Source organism: Erpetoichthys calabaricus, chromosome 8, assembly GCF_900747795.2.
Source record: "Erpetoichthys calabaricus chromosome 8, fErpCal1.3, whole genome shotgun sequence".
NCBI classification, from domain to species: Eukaryota; Metazoa; Chordata; class Cladistia; order Polypteriformes; family Polypteridae; genus Erpetoichthys; species Erpetoichthys calabaricus.
Genome location: NC_041401.2, coordinates 130,604,373 through 130,621,487, shown reverse-complemented (window position 1 = coordinate 130,621,487; position 17,115 = coordinate 130,604,373). Strand labels below are relative to the sequence as shown.

Sequence of the window (17,115 nt, the reverse complement as noted above, 5' to 3'; positions counted from 1 at the left end):
TAGCAGATCAGTTTAAATACCTAGGGGTAAATATCACAAGTAAACATAAAGCTCTTTATCAACAAAATTTTGGCGTCTGTATGGAAAAAATTAAGCAAGACTTGCATAGATGGTCAACCCTTCATCTCACTCTAGCCGGAAGAATTAACATTGTTAAGATGAATATCCTTCCTAAACTTCTCTTTTTATTTCAAAACATTTCAATATATATCAATAAATCGTTTTTTAAACAGTTAGATTCAATAATAACCTCATTCATTTGGAACTCAAAACACCCACGTATCTGAAGAGCGACCCTACAAAGACCTCAGGCAGAAGGTGGCATGGCTTTACCTAATTTTCAGTTTTATTACTGGGCAGCAAACATACTAGCCATAAAAACCTGGACACAAATAAATGAACATACACAGGCTTGGTCTGCAATAGAAGTAAAACCTGTAGTACTTCTTTATATTCCCTGCTCTGCTCTCCAATAAATGAAAGTTATCGCAAATATACTAATAACCCAATTGTGCTTTACTCACTCAGAATATGGAACCAAATTAGGAAGCATTTTAAGATGGAAAATCTTTTATCAGTGGCACCTCTGCAAGAGAACCACCTCTTTCAACCTTCGCAAGTATATCCAGTTTTTAATACCTGGAAAAGTTTTGGGATTAAAATGCTCAGAGATCTTTATATAGACAACATATTTACATCTTTTGAACAATTACGTTCAAAATTTAACCTCCCAGCTACACATTTCTTTTACTATCTTCAAATTAGAAATTTTGTTAAACAGAAATTGCCCGATTTCCCCCACCTTGCACCCTCCACAATGCTGGAAAAAATACTGCTCAATTCCGAGGAAACAAACACTATTTCCGCAATATATAAAATCTTATTAGAGTCTCTACCTTTCAAAGATCCAAGAGGACATTGGGAAGAAGATCTCTTAATCAATATATCAGAAAAGGAGTGGAAGGTAGCAAAGCAGAGAATTCACTTGAGTTCTATATGCGCAAAGCATAGAATTATTCAACTAAAAATTATATATCGAGCTCATCTGTCTCGCTTAAAACTGTCCAAAATGTTTCCAGGCCAGGATCCAACCTGCGAGCGCTGCAACCAAGCTCCTGCCTCACTGGGTCACATGTTCTGGGCCTGCACCAAACTAACATCATTTTGGACAAAAATTTTTAAGTGCCTCTCAGACAGCCTTGGGGTCACAATCCCTCCTAACCCACTAACAGCTGTGTTTGGTGTCCTTCCAGATGGACTGGAATTGGAGAAGGACAAGCAAACGGTGATTGCATTCACTACACTCTTGGCACACAGACTTATTTTGTTAAATTGGAAGAATCCTAATTCTCCTCTTATAAGTCAGTGGGAAACCAATGTTTTATATTATTTGAAATTGGAAAAAATCAAATTTTCAGTTAGAGGATCTGTACAAAATCTTTTCAAAACATGGCAGGATTTAATCAATATTATTTTAGAATAAGAGAAATAACTATTATTGCATTTAACTCCCTTCTCCATCTCTTATTTATATAGATATTTACTTCTCCCCTTCTTTTGTCTAATGTTGCCTTATTAAAAAGCTTAAAGAAATTTTCCTTTAGCTAAGCTCTCCTTCTCAGGGGTGGGGTTTGATTTGTTTGTATGGAATGATTACAATGAAAATTAATAAAATAAAAATATTAAAAAAAAAAAAAAAATGAACCATTAATTCAGTTGGCATTTTTGCTAAATTTTGTTTTAGTTCATTAAGAAAGGCAGTATTTTACATTCCTCAATTTAAAGGACAATTTATAACATACCTTCCAGTTTAATAAAAATAGAAAGTACTTTATTTTAACTTTTTTTTTAACTTTAGAAATTACAAAAAGTTTAAATACAAAAATCAAAAGAATACAATTATACATTTTCCATTAATGTTACTATGTCAGCAGCGTGATGTTTTTTGTGCTCTCCCTGTTTGTGTATTTTCCCAATAATGTTCTATTATTCAGTAAGACTTAAATGAGCATTGTTGACATCCCCATATGGTATGAGCAAATTCTGAAAGTGAAATGGTTTAGACATTTTTCATATGAACAAAACGACTGAATAAGGCATGTAGTAGCTATTTCAGGGCATGTCCCTCAAATATTAAATTGGGCTATGAACCAGAAATGGATGTCTAACATTTATCTTTATGTGGACAGTAATTCATAAATGTTGTCTTTTTTTTTTTTTGGTTGGCTTGCTCCTTCTTTTTAGCGTTTTAGTGCTATGTCTGTAAATTTTTTGTGACAAAGAGATCCTTAATTCTTGAGGGTAAATTCACTGACTTTGTCTGTCAGTCTCTCTCTTTTTCTCTCTCTGTTTTGAATGTAGCTGTGTTTCTGTATTGCAATACAAATAAGTTATTTAAATAGAAATATTAATATGTTCTATATTTTATTATTAATGAAAGGATATTACACAAACCTGAATAGTTTGACATTAATATGAGTAATAGCTGTAATATTATCAGTAAAAATAAAATCTTATTCTATGTTTTAAAGAATGGCTCTTTATTGCTCAGAGACACAAGAGCAAACAGGTTTTTAGTCTACATGTGATTTTAATATGTTATTGACTACAGCTATCAACTTTCATATGTTTCATCTCTCCTTCTAGAATTCATACTACAGTTACTGCAGTAACAGAATATGGAGTCTTGCTCAGCAGGGCTACAAGTTTATCAACTACTGACTTCTGGTTCATAAGTGTAGTCACGGAACTGTTCCGCTGAGCAGCTGAAGGCATATGGTAAGTAGGAATATATAGATATTGTGTAGTGAGGCTTCAGTCAAGAATAATTAGGATGCTGTAATTCAAGTAAAGGACAAACAGCCCAAAAGCTGCTTTCCAATTTTGGCCTTTAAATACCAGTTAGGGGTGAATTATACCAGGAGCAACCAGAGGACAGTTTAATTTCTTGGGTGTGTAGCTGTAGAAGGTGGTAAGACATCTGCACCAAACACCATAACAACCGTGAATGAGTTGGGATGACAGGTGGGTGAAATGCATCCTGTTGCTTCCTTGTGAAATGTTAGCAATGGCTAGGCTGGAAGATGTATTAATTAAATTATATATTTTTGATGTTTCAGTCTCTTTTGATACTTTTTATTTTTTTTCTGGTTAATTTAGTTTGCACCATTATGAAATCCACATTGAATCAAAGTACAGGTAAACAACAATTCCAACATATCATAGTGATCTGAAAATGGGTCAGTTGGATATTCATAAACCCCAGTGTACACCAAAGTAAGGAGAACATTTCAAACTTAAGACAATCAGTAATTAAATACAATATGAATACTATCAGCAACGACTCTAGCAAGAATATGCTGTGATTAATGAATCCAATATCCTCTCCACAATTTAATGTTCAAATTTAATGTTTTCTGTAATCTGTAGGTATCTTAGATAAAATGTTGCTACTATTTATGCATTTATTGTGAAAATAAGGATCAGATTGAGTCACCTCTAGGTTTCCAACCCCAGTTTTTTTATGAACCTACATTTGTGTTACTCTTTTCAGAATTATTTCATTTCTCTTAAGGTAAATCCATTCGTTTAATATATTTTCAGGATCCAATCATGCCATCCCATGAGCCAGCAGTAGATGACAAGATTGATGATCCTGATCGTACATCAGATGAAGTGGATGGAAGTAGGTTTTATTCCTGTTTTATTTTAGTTTATCATAAAATTGTAATAGGCAGCTGAGAAACCCACTATATCAATGACTTGTTTACTTAATAAGGTGTTTACTAGTAATTTTGGATAAAGAAAAAGTTGTTAATTGAGACAATATTCTAATTATAGTTTTCCGTATTTTCAGTTTTTCATTGTTTACTGTACAAATGATTTCCAGCCACCTAGTTACTGGAAAAATCCATCTGCTGACAAATTGTAAAGTTGGGAACACCAGCTATTTCAGTCATTAAACTCTTGTCACATATGTGGTCATTTTAAAACATAATTAACCTTGTATATATTAATTGTTGAAAGCCATTATATTTTTGCATTTATCTGGGTTTTATATTGTACTTCTTACTTTGTTTTATGAATCAATGGTTATATATAGACTTAATATATTTATCTTTCCTGATCATGGTTTTACGTTTAGATTGTAAAGCAAACAATAGACATATAGAAAGTTAGACCATCCAATCTAAAAAAAAAAAAAAAAAAAAATTATCCCAAGATTCTGAAATGATGTGGTGTTATTTCTTTTTTTTTTTTTAAGTACTTTTGTCTTCTTCTTTGCACAAGAGGATATACAACAACAGCTAAAGCATGTTAAGATTTTCTCAGCTGTGTCAAAATTGTAACAGATTATCCTAAGGTGGCATTCTCAACAAGAACCCACAGCTGAGTCCAATACCAGTGGGGATGCCATTTTAGCATCTTTCCTTGCAGACATGAAAGCATGCTGTAGTTGTACAGATGCTATATGACTAAACTTCCAGGAAAGCTGGGAGCAGCTTCATATACTTAATGAAATCCAAAAGGAAGAAAAGAAAATTAATTAAGAATTCAACTTGTTACAGGCTTCAGTCAGTGTTCATGGTAATTGGGTCAAGGCTCTGGTAATCCAGGTTTCTGCACTAACCCCTTTTATATTAACTGATTACAGAACAGAAATAGAAGTAAAAATGTCTGTTCAATTTGACTACAACCATTGAATTTTTCAAAGTTTTGGCCTATTATATTCTTTTAAACTTAATTCTAATGATTGAATGCCACCACTGCCTTAGGCTTAGCTAAAATGGAAGATTCTTAAGTACATGGAGTGGCAGACAGTATTACAGGAATTGTGGAAGTAACCTAATTATTCTTTTGAAGGGCAAAGTACATTTTGTCAATCAAGGAAACTTATGTGGTTGGCCTTCCAATCCAACCCTCTCTCTCTCTCTCTCTCTCTCTCTCTCTTCCAATTCTGAGGTTAACATTAGAATCCCTGAAACCTACGACAAAATTCGTAATGCCATGCCACCTTAAATTCATTTGCACTTCTTCATCAGTATCATGTTTTACAAATGTCAATATAACCACTCACCAAACCCCCCCAACCTCCCATAGACATGGAACACGCATGAAATGTATGTATTCCAAATAACGATGTATTATTTACCCTATATAATTCAAGGCACCTCACACCCAGATAAACATACTTGAGCTGGGATGAACTTCAGCTGCATCTGGTGTGGTGGAGGGGAGGGGGATAGCAGGCTTCTTGTTGCTTGTGCTGAGTGACACATTTGCAATACAAAAGCACTGATGAAGAGGTACAAAGGAATTTAAGTTTGCCCGGCATTCTGACTTTTCGTAGGCTTCTGGAATTCTAGTGTTAAGCAATGAAAAATGTTTTGTCCTTGTAAGGTTGAAAGACCCATCTATATTAAGCAATAGGTATGAGTCTTTGCAAGTATAGGCATTAACACTTTTGTAGTACACATTCTGTAAGTTCCATTGTTTTTCTTGATAAGAATGATTGACAATGTCCATAGTAATACATAAAGCTATGTAATCCTTTCAATCAGCATGATATTATATGCAAACACTTGGTTGGCCAAATGAGTTTTTCTGAGGTTTTGTTTAATGAATGGAGCATTTTCCCGATGCCAGTCTCATTCTGTGTTAGGTGGGTCCTCCCCATGTCCTCCAGGGAGGTGGTAAACCTTTTATAGCTGCAACCAGGTCTTTCTGAGACCACTGATGTCCACCAGTATGTAAGGCTACTACTTCCTCTTATCATGGATCTGTCCTCTCCTATTGAAGAGGTTGTGCTATCATTGAGGTTTACTGAATATTGAGTGCATGATTGTGTTCACCAAAGTCTTTACTGCTGTCCCATATCACATATGAAGGTGGAGTCTCTTTCTTAATTGTTCCAATGTTAAAGGCTATATTTCCATTTAGGGCAAAAAGTACCATCTATCTATGTGAAGCTGTGTTGGTTATTTTTTGTGTGGGTCTGGTATTCTCCCACTCACTCCATATCCTAACTATTACCTGGCTATTTTTCTTCTGGTGGCACAGTGGAATGGAATTCTTTTGACAGGGTGGAATCATACATGTGTCCCAGATGTCCACAACAGCATGAAGCAGATGGCACAATCCCCAATTAAGATGGAGATGGAGGTAGCAAAACATTAGCAATAGTCACAGATTGGTTGGGTCTGGCACTTCCACCCAAAAGAACAGTATAAATGGGTGTTGATGAATAAACTCTGTTTTTTTGTCTTGGTAGAGTTTCTAAGGTATTCTTGGTCCCTCTTATGCTGCTCTTTGTTATGTGGACCTTAATAGAATGCCACTGTTCTCCACTTTGCTTCCCGCATCACACAACTTGATTCCAATCTCCAGATATTGGTATTTGCTAATCTTCTCAACTTTTTTTGTTAGAAGATAAGCATCTTTTTGGGATAGCAATATCAATGACAAGACAGTCTTTCTGTTGTGGAGCACTTTAGTTGGTAAGATGGCTGACATTTCTTAGTTGGTGTTGATAGCCATGTCCCACGTGATGGTTTGTGACACCTTGTGCTCATACCAGAGATCGGGTACTTTATGGCCAAGTTTCCTGCACATCGACCAGTGCAGATAGCTAGCCACTTTATGCCTGTGCAGGTGTATCTGGTAGATGGCAACACTGAGAAGCCAGCCACCATGTGACTTGTGTACTCACCAAATGCATGGCACATTCTGCACTTACTGTACTATCAACATTCATTTTAAAGATGGCATTTTTTTTTGGAGTCAGGTATTGAGAGCCTGATCTTGTGCTGTGCATATTTGACTCTCTCTCTCTCTCCTTTGAGTTCCAAGCTTTGAGGCCATTCACAAGATGCTTCTTTATCTCTATGCAGATCTTCCAAGTAGCTTAAAGAATTGACTATGCAGTGCCTTCTCTTTTAGTCTTGCTTCCTTGTGATATGCATGCTCATTTAGGTGAGCCTTAAAGGGCACATTCGTAGACTCTTGCAACAGGAATTGTTTTCGGACCTCTGCTGTAATCATGGACGGTGAGTACTTGGCTTTCCTGGCTTCATAGCTATGCATCATTGGTGTGAGCCTGTGTTTTCCCAACTGGATGTAGTCATTGAGCCACATAATGGCAGAGTTGAAGGCAGACTCCAGTTCTGAGAGTCTGAATCCATGGTCTTTCCACTGGATATACATCGTATGAGTGTAAGCCTTTGGATGGTTGATCCCATGCAAGGGAAGAAGCTTTCTCATTTATACATCAGCACTGGGATTGATAGGCTGTTTATAGTCATCTTGCTACAGGAGTTGAACTCTGATTTTAGAATTGGGCAAACTCTACTTATATACTCCTTTATTATAGTAATGAAGCACCTTGTTAATGCCTAGGTGCTTATATAGCTTGTCCTAGTCGTGGTCCTTTATGACTGTTGTAGGACAAAGTGGGCATTGCTCATTTTCCTAGGCTTTCATAGCACACCAGGCCTGTTAAGAAAGGAACTTTACCAGGGATACAGGCATCCAGCTTTGCCTTCCCCCACTTCCATTCTAAACTAAGTGACTGAACCCCAGCTTGTACCAGGATCTGCCTGAACTTCATCTGATAACAAAAGGTGTAAATCAAAGCTGCATTGACATCTCTCCAAAGGCCTCTCTGCAGACCTCTTGAGCCAGTAGATGTGAAATGGACTTCAGTAATGTGAAAAACCTATATTTCGGGGTATTGCCAACTAAGATGGACAGAAGAACTCGCCTATTAGAAAATGCTGATTTCATAACTGGAAGCGACTTTAATCCAATCAGAGTAAGGTTCAACCTTTCCTTAATACTCTCTGCACCATCCAAAAGAAGTGTTCCAGGTTATTTGGTGGACACTTGCTTACCTGGGGATTCTCTCAGGGCACCCTCCCCGTGTGCAAAATGACCTTATGAAACCTAATAAGTTATGAACCATCCTTTCCATCTTTGTGAACCTGAAGCTGAGACCCAGTCTATCGAGCCAAGGCTGTGTGCCAATCATTTGACAAGGCTGAAAAGCCATTACTTCAAGACGGGAACGTCGGCATCTAAACTCTTGGGCCAGAATGAGTAATGTCTTGGCAAATGCTTCAGAGCCTTTCCTGCAAGGACCTTGAGACTCCAAATAGTTTCATCCCAAGAGCTATAAACGTACTCAATCAGTCTATCACATGCTCCCAGTAAAACTCTTTGTACTTAAAATTGCCTAGCATTAAATTTGCACTACACCTGTAATATTGTACAACCTGAGGCGCTTTAAGCATCATTTGCACTATCTGCACTATATATACATGTATATCTATAATAATAAAAGGCAAAGCCCTCACTGACTGACTGACTCACTCACTGACTGACTGACTGACTGACTCATCACTAATTCTCCAACTTCCCGTGTAGGTGGAAGGCTGAAATTTGGCAGGCTCATTCCTTACAGCTTACTTACAAAAGTTAGGCAGTTTTCATTTCAAAATTATACGCGTAATGGTCATAACTGGAACCTCTTTTTTGTCCATATACTGTAATGGTAGGCAGCAAGATGGCCGTAGGAGACTGAGTTGCGTGTCGCGTCATCACGCCTCCCACGTAATCACATGAACTGACTGTGAACTCAGTACGTAGAAAAGAAGGAGGAGCCCCAAAGAGCGCAGAAGAAAACATTCATTACACAATTGACAAGGCAGCGAAACAATAAGAAGCGAGTGAGTGACGCATACAAGCATCTTCATAAGACACGAGGTATAAAAAAGCACGGTGTAAACCGTAAGTCTAAATTAACTTTATAGAAACGCTCCCGCTGCCGTTTGCAATACCATATTCGCGAGATACAAGTTTAATGAGAAGACACGAGGTATAAAAAAGCACGGTGTAAACCGTAACCTTAACTTTATACAAACGCTCCCGCTGCCGTTTGCAATGCCATATTCGCGAGATACAAGTTTAATGAGAAGACACGAGGTATAAACGACAGTTTGCATCACTTTGTAACGGAGTTAAAATTGCTGTAGCGAGAAACTTTTAACTGCCGGGTCTTAGCTAACATTAAATAAACCCGTGGACATCGCAACATCACACAAGAGAGTGGCTCACGTGAAGTGACTGAACGCAGCAGGAGTGATCACTTGCATTAATCAAACCTGTTCAAAAAACACATTACACAATTGATAAGGTAGGAAAAGAATATGAAACAAGGCACGGTATAAACCGTAACTTTAACTTTATAGAAACGCTGCCGTTTGCAATACCATATTCGCCCCTGCGAAGCGCGGTGATTTTGCTATATATATTAAACTATTTAAACCATTGTATGATCTGCTTCTCGCAACTGAAAGAGGGCACCGTGGCAGAAGTTAGCCGACTTGCTCACCAACCACAACTGTTACCTGGAAGGTAACCACCCATACAATCAGATTGTGAATCAGACTACGAATGCCTGCAATGTAATTACCCCGATCTACATGCTGTCAAATGAACGAACCTCACGCCGTGGCACAACATTAGGGGCTTCGCCTCTACGTCCGAGGATCGATTCCCGTAAGGGAGTGCAGTGACTGTGTACTCCTGATGAGCCCACAATTACGGCGAAACACGTGTCGCATACTATGCATCTTCAAAGCACGGTGTAAACAGTAAGTTTAAATTGAGTTTATAGAAACGCTCTCGCTGCCGTTTGCAATACCATATTAGATGACTTTGTAACAGAGTTGAAATTGCTGGAGCGATAAATTTTTTAACTGCCGGGTCATGTCGCGTGTTCTTGGGTAGGTACACCAAAAAATTTATACATTTATGCATGTAATGGGCAAACAAAAAATGTACTATACCCGAAAGCACTACAGTAGTACTCAATGTATCTTTACTTCTTAAATGTTAATGTTTTACTGTTTAATAATTTATACGATTCTTATATGTTATTCAGATTCTTTTATCAAAATACCAGTAACAGCGCACTCCACGATAACGTGCAGCGAATACACTTGACATGACCATTCATAGTATTTATCCTCTTTCTCTGTACGTTTACCATTCGTTTGCTCAGAGGTTGATGCGCTTGCTGCTTAATGAGCAGCTCTTGACCCTAGCGTCCCGCTGCTTCTCTTCTTTCGTCGGCATCTTTTCCCGTTAAAACTGATTTCTTTTAAAACTTAGTATGTTTTCTTTAATTTTTCAGTTAAGCTGGCACTTAAGTCTTCAATCTGCCTCAAGAATGATTAGCGAAGGTGGTAGACAATGAAAACGTCAGCCGTACGCATCCGCCACGCACGCACTGGTGCGCGCAGCTGTGAGTTGATTCTACAATAAAATAAAATAAAGATAAAAAGAGTAATAACTTGCACCACCGCTATTCAATTACACTTGCCTAACGCCTCTCCTAAGGGGAAATACTGTGGGATCTGGACATCCGTCAAAGCAGCAATCACAAGCCCGATTACAAAGCGGGAAGCTGTGATTTGTCGTCTCCCTCCCATGTAACAATCACAGCCCGTGTTGCAACGCACTATGTATGTATATGTATATATGTGTATGTGTCTGTATATGTATGTGTGTATATATATATATATATATATATATATATATATATATATATATATATATATATATATATATATATATATATATATATATATATATGTGTGTGTTCATATGTGTGGGAAAGCGAATAGTAGACGTGACGTAGTATCTGTGTACCAAATTTCAAGTCAATAGGTGAAACGGTTTGCGAGCTACAGCTGATTTAAAATCCTGGACAGACAAACGAATAGCCACGGTAGTGTTTTATAGAAGAACATTTTAATGTTTAATAATTTATATTTATATGCAATGTGCTTCTTATATATTACTTCATATTCTCAAATGATAATGATGTTAATGTTGTTTATATTGATTTCTATGTTATTGTAAGTGCTCTTTATTTGTGGAAAAATAAATTTGGCAATTAAACTTATTTTATACATACATTTTATTTTTTTCTCTTGCACTCAGTGAGCGAATCCACTGGGTAATCAGCTATATATATATATATATATATATATATATATATATATATACAGTAATCCCTCCTCCATCGCGGGGGTTGCGTTCCAGAGCCACCCGCGAAATAGGAAAATCCGCGAAGTAGAAACCATATGTTTATATGGTTATTTTTAGAATGTCATGCTTGGGTCACAGATTTGCGCAGAAACACAGGAGGTTGTAGAGAGACAGGAACGTTATTCAAACACTGCAAACAAACATTTGTCTCTTTTTCAAAAGTTTAAACTGTGCTCCATGACAAGACAGAGATGACAGTTCTGTCTCACAATTAAAAGAATGCAAACATATCTTCCTTTTCAAAGGAGTGCAAAGCAAGCAGTCAAAAAAAAAATCAATACGGCTTTTTGGCTTTTAAGTATGCGAAGCACCGCCGGTACAAAGCTGTTGAAGGCGGCGGCTCACACCCCCTCTGTCAGGAGCAGGAAGACAGAGATAGAGAGAGATAGCGAGAGACAGATAAAAAAAATCAATACGTGCCCTTTGAGCTTTTAAGTATGCGAAGCTCCGTGCAGCATGTCCTTCAGGAAACAGCTGCACACAGCCCCCCTGCTCACACCCCCCTACGTCAGCGCGAGAGAGAGAGAGAGAGAGAAAGTAAGCTGGATAGCTTCTCAGCCATCTGCCAATAGCGTCCCTTGTATGAAATCAACTGGGCAAACCAACTGAGGAAGCATGTACCAGAAATTAAAAGACCCATTGTCCGCAGAAACCCGCGAAGCAGCGAAAAATCCGCGATATATATTTAAATATGCTTACATATAAAATCCGCGATGGAGTGAAGCCGCGAAAGGCGAAGCGCGATATAGCGAGGGATCACTGTATATATATATATATATATATATATATATATATATATATATATATATATGTATGTGTATATATATATGTGTGTATATATATATATATATATATATATATATATATATATATATATATATATATATACATACATAGATATATGTGTATGTATGTAGATATACAAATATGTATATATATGTATATATGTTTATATATATGTAGATATACAAATATGTATATATATGTATATATGTGTATATATATATGTAGATATACAAATATGTATATGTATATATATGTATATGTGTCTGCATGTGTGTGTGTATATATATATATATATATATATATATATATATATATATATATATATATATATATATATATATATATGTATGTGTATATATATGTTGATATATGTATATATATGTGGATGTGTATATGTATATATTTATGTATATACAGTATGTTTATGTATATATATGTTTACATAACCTCTTTAACACACTACTTCTCCGCTGCGAAGCGCGGGTATTTTGCTAGTTTTACTTATAATTTCATATTGTATATTTTTTATTTGTTATTGAGGAGTTGCATATTTAATCTCGTCCTGCGGTGGGTTGGCACCCTGCCCGGGATTGGTTCCTGCCTTGTGCCCTGTGTTGGCTGGGATTGGCTCCAGCAGACCCCCGTGACCCTGTGTTTGGATTCAGCGGGTTGGGAAATGGTTGGATGGATATTGAATCTCATTGTACCATACGATGACAATAAACCAATTTAATTCAATGGAAGATGGCACGCATTTACAAATTATTATGAATGGCTTCCAAGTCTATTCAGATTTCCAAGAGCCTATCCTCTTAGAGCTATGTGCTGTTAGAATGCTAGGATGTATATTTGATATTTTCATGACAAAATGCATTAAAGTATGTATATTGTATTTTGCAAATTGTTCACATTTAAATAATGTATACAGTAGACCTCCGCGAAGCTGCGGTACAGAGTTCGCGGCCTCAGTCATTCGTGAATTTTTCCTTGGAACTTATCTAATTGTTTGCGGAAACCGCAAATATCCTCCGCAATTTTTATGGCTTTGTTCGTGCCAATACTTTACTGTAGAGAGAACAAGAAGCAACTGTAGAGGAAAACGTGGCTTGGGATGGTGAAAGTAGCCAATAGAATTTGAAACTCAAACTCCCAGCAGTCCTTGCAGTGGCTCTGATTGGTCTTCTGCTGAGGGTGCTGGAGCTGTTGAGGTCAAAGGATGTCCATGTGGCTTTTAAAAAGGGGGCTGGTGACCAAAAGCAAACAAAAAAAAAAAAGTTTTTGTAATCTGTGCTTCAAGTTCCTTCTGTCTGCCTTCTGTTGGGTTACCTGTATTAATTCGTTTTGTCCTGGATCGTTTCGTTGTTGGCGTCTGGATTGTCTGCCGTCTGCCTGTGTACATGAGGACTGCATGTGGATTCATGGCCATCCTGCAAAGAAAGGAGCACTCCTGAACCTGTCCACCCATCTTCACCATTTCAGGAACTAGTGGTAGGACTATCTTTACATTCCCATTTCATTTCATTACATTTCATTCGTTGCCGTTTTTCAAGAGCGTTTTTCATGATTTACTGCATGGGTGTCGAACTCCAGGCCTGGAGGGCCGCAGTGGCTGCAGGTTTTCATTCTAACCCTTTTCCTAATCAGTGACCAGTTTTCACTGCTAATTAACTCTTTTTTCCTTCATTTGAATAGCCCTGTTTTTAAGGATTCAGTCCTTTCAATTGATTCTTTTCTTCATTAAATGGCAGCCAAACAGAAATGAGATGTGAAACGAGCCAACAGATGACCAGCTAAACTGGGGTTTCAAACTCCAACCAATTTCACTCCAACCAGTTTCTTAATGAGAAGCCAATTCTTGCTGTTAATTAAACCCATTACTTAATTCCACGGCTTGCTGCTTCTCTCATTCTGCAACAGCAGACATTAATCAAACTGTTGATTTTCCATTTCTGATTAATGACCTGAGAGATCAACCTTACCGAGACCCTCACCTTTCTTTATGTTCAGATAATGTGGTTAGCTGGTCATCTGTTTGCTCGTTTTGTGTCTCATTATTGTTTGGCTGCTAATTAAGGAAATAGAAAGAATTAAGGGGTCTGAGTCAAGTTAATTAAAACTAAAGCAAAAGAAGTTAATTAACAGCAAAAACAGGTCACTAATAAAGAAGGTGGTTAGAATGAAAACCTTCAGCCATTGCGGCCCTCCAGGACCAGAGTTCGACACCCCTGATTTGCTGTGTGTGTTTTGTTTGTGCTTTGTTGTATTTAATGTGTAATCGCTGTAAGGGGAACAAGGGTGGTAGCGTTGTTTTCATTCATTTCATTTGTTTTCATTACATTCTTTATTCGCTGTTTGATTACCAGTTTGCTTGTTTTTGTCTCTGTGAGTGCGTGCGGGTTGGTCCAAGGCTAGGTGCGTCCTTGGAATCTCCACCATAAAAATAAATAAAATAAATCAATCACCATCTTCTCGATGGTGTGAATCTTAGCGTCACCGGACCGCTACAGCGTTTTTCATTTCTCCTTGCTGCTGATTGACTGTGATGCATCTCCAGCTGAGTGTTCTTGTGTTTTCCGTTTTGTTCCTCTTAGCCCTTTAAACCGCCACAACCGGCTATAGTAGTTTCCCAGGGCCATTTGTGAGCACACAGGAGCTGATCAGTCAGTACCGTATATTCGTTGAGCAGCCATCTCATGACCACTGCCAGCCCCTGCAAGCACTGCAGCCTCACTGTCCCTGGGATTGAGCCTCTGCACTAGACTAGCCTGCAAGCATCAGCGTTTACCTCTGTGTGCTTGCGTGCAGCCAGTTCAAGTGCAGTTGGCTCAGTGATTTACTGAATTTCATCCATGGCGTCAGTTGCACCTTGTACATATTGTTCCAGTAGTTTTTTAAATTGTTTTTACAGTTTACTGGCAGTGTGTAAAATGATCAGTGTTGCAGTAATTGTGATGCTCTTGCATGAAAAAAATGTGTACCATTAAAATTTCACTTTTTCTTTTTGAGTTGTGATGTTTACTTAAAAAGTGCAGCAAAAAAGTATTTGGCGTCCAGGGATGCATTAACCCCCAAGTATGTGTCAGTTTAAAGGTTAAAGCTCCAAGATGCCATCGAAACACCCTGCACCTTCTAAGGCTTCTGGCAATGAAAACACACTTGCATGAATTAAAGTACATATAGCGGTAACGTTGGTATTTTACATTCTAGCACTGCGAGAGACATAGCAGTACAGTATACAGGTTTACCTTTACATTCTTTTTTTTAGGCAATGTATTAAGCTGAGTTTGAAATTAAAGTGTTTTGGGGGCATATTTATGGTTTAAACTATAAAAATAGGCATTTTTTTAACCACATCCAAAATTTGCGGTTTTTCACAATTCACGGGTGCTCTAGGAACGTAACCCCCGCTAATTTTGGGGGTGTACTGTACTGTTAATTTAACGTCTGGGGCATGGTGGCACAGTGGTCGTGATGAGCTGGTGTCCCGTCCAGGGATTGTTCCTGACTGGCGTGACCTTGGATGGATGGAATAATTAAACAGAAGATTTTTCAATGTTCCTTAAAAGCTTTGAAAAACTGGCGTTCTAAGCTTGCAGCAGTTTTTCAATTATTACAGATGCTTATTGTGCGGTGATTGGTTATGTAGAGAAAGAAAACAGAAGGACATAAGTTGGAGGTTGGTAAATTTGACAGACCTAGTACTGCCTTAACAAATTATTCCATCCCAGTAGGCATCTTGTGGGAGGCAGGAACAATCCCTGGACGGTGCGCCAGCTCATCGCTACCGCAGCGCCACCATGCTCCCACATGTTTAATACATGCTTTAATGCATTTCATCATAAAAATTATATCAAGTATACATCTTATTATTTTCAAATGTTCAGAGAGCTATAATAATATGAATGTAATGTATTCTGTGTGGCGATCACTGCCTGTGCGCTCCTGTTGGCATAAGAGAGCCCATTTTAGGAGCACGTAGCAATTTTAATCACTGCATAGACCTTTTTTTTTTTCTTTTCATTGACCCTATTTTTTTCCCCTTCTGTGACCCTAAAACTTCCATATGACATGCTGACACCTGCCCTTTCATGTTGACTATGATATCTGACCACTTCTTTTTTGAAATTCTTTGTGTGCTTCTACCATTGACGTTTAACAAAACACTGAGTGGAAGGGGCTATTTACATTGATTTGCATATTTGTTTTTGTCCATATGCCTTGTTTTAGTGTGAATTCTATGCACAGCATTGTATAGGAGGCCCTTGGTGTCATTCTGGCCCTTGTGCCAGAATAAAGCAGAACACGAAAGCAGAACACGAAATACCAGTAAACAGCCATATTGGTCTAATCTGTCTGCGTCCAGTTTTCTATGTCAATATATATGTATGCATTTATCGTACTTCTATAATTCTTGTTTATCAATAAATTGCATGATTCTGCTTCGTAAGATGAGTATGCTTCAGTTACCTTGATATAAATCTAAAGGACGGAGATCTGCCACCTACATCAGAGAAAGGCAAGGTAAATAAAGTAGGAGCCTTGCTGAATTATTTGATTAATTACCAGAAATGCTGAAGACAAAAATGATAATTAACCAAGTTAAAATTTCTTCTTTAAAACCTACATTATTATGGTGTCCTCTTGGGTGGGAGTTTTTTTTATTATTAATCAATCAAAATCCTATACTATGTTTTCATCCAGCTGGATGTTTTCTGTTTTGACAAGCTTATCTGCTTTGAATATCTCAACAGCACATTTGGCTTGTTTAAATTCCATCCAGATGTTATCTCTAACCTTTACTATCGGAGGTCTTTTCCTTTCTTACGAAACAGCTTGCAGTCATCTTTATGCAATTGGTGGCTGATACATTTTGTTGTTCTTGGGTACAAACCCAATCTTTCCTTTCAGCATGTTGATCAATGGCACAAGAGCTAAACAAAAGAGAAAGGGATGGCAATTTTCTTCATTGTAATATATCCTACAGTGTAGATGAGATGTATCACTGTTTGATAGTCTCTAATGCATGCTTTCACAAACTTCTTAAGATCTGGACATAAATGGTATATGTCCATGACTTTGAGGATCCAGGTATGGAAGACATTATCACACACCTTTTTGTAGCCAAGCCACGCCTTACTCATGTTTCTCTTTTGCTCCTTTGCTTCTGCCACTGCCACAACCACCTTGTTTGAGTTGCTGGTCTTTGTATCCTGTAGA

General features: G+C 37.7%; 1 protein-coding gene across 2 annotated transcripts in view; it reads left to right on the top strand.

Moving 5' to 3' along the window:
• The first annotated feature begins 2,644 nt into the window (after positions 1 to 2,644).
• Positions 2,645 to 17,115, top strand: part of prkcz (protein kinase C, zeta) — a 381,379-nt gene continuing 366,908 nt past the window's right edge. For both annotated transcript variants that reach the window (XM_051931388.1, XM_051931389.1), the window contains exons 1-2: positions 2,645 to 2,778; positions 3,604 to 3,685. In XM_051931388.1, coding sequence (XP_051787348.1) covers positions 2,776 to 2,778; positions 3,604 to 3,685 — 85 coding nt within the window. In that variant the 5' untranslated portion in view covers positions 2,645 to 2,775. The remainder of the gene's footprint in view (positions 2,779 to 3,603; positions 3,686 to 17,115) is intronic.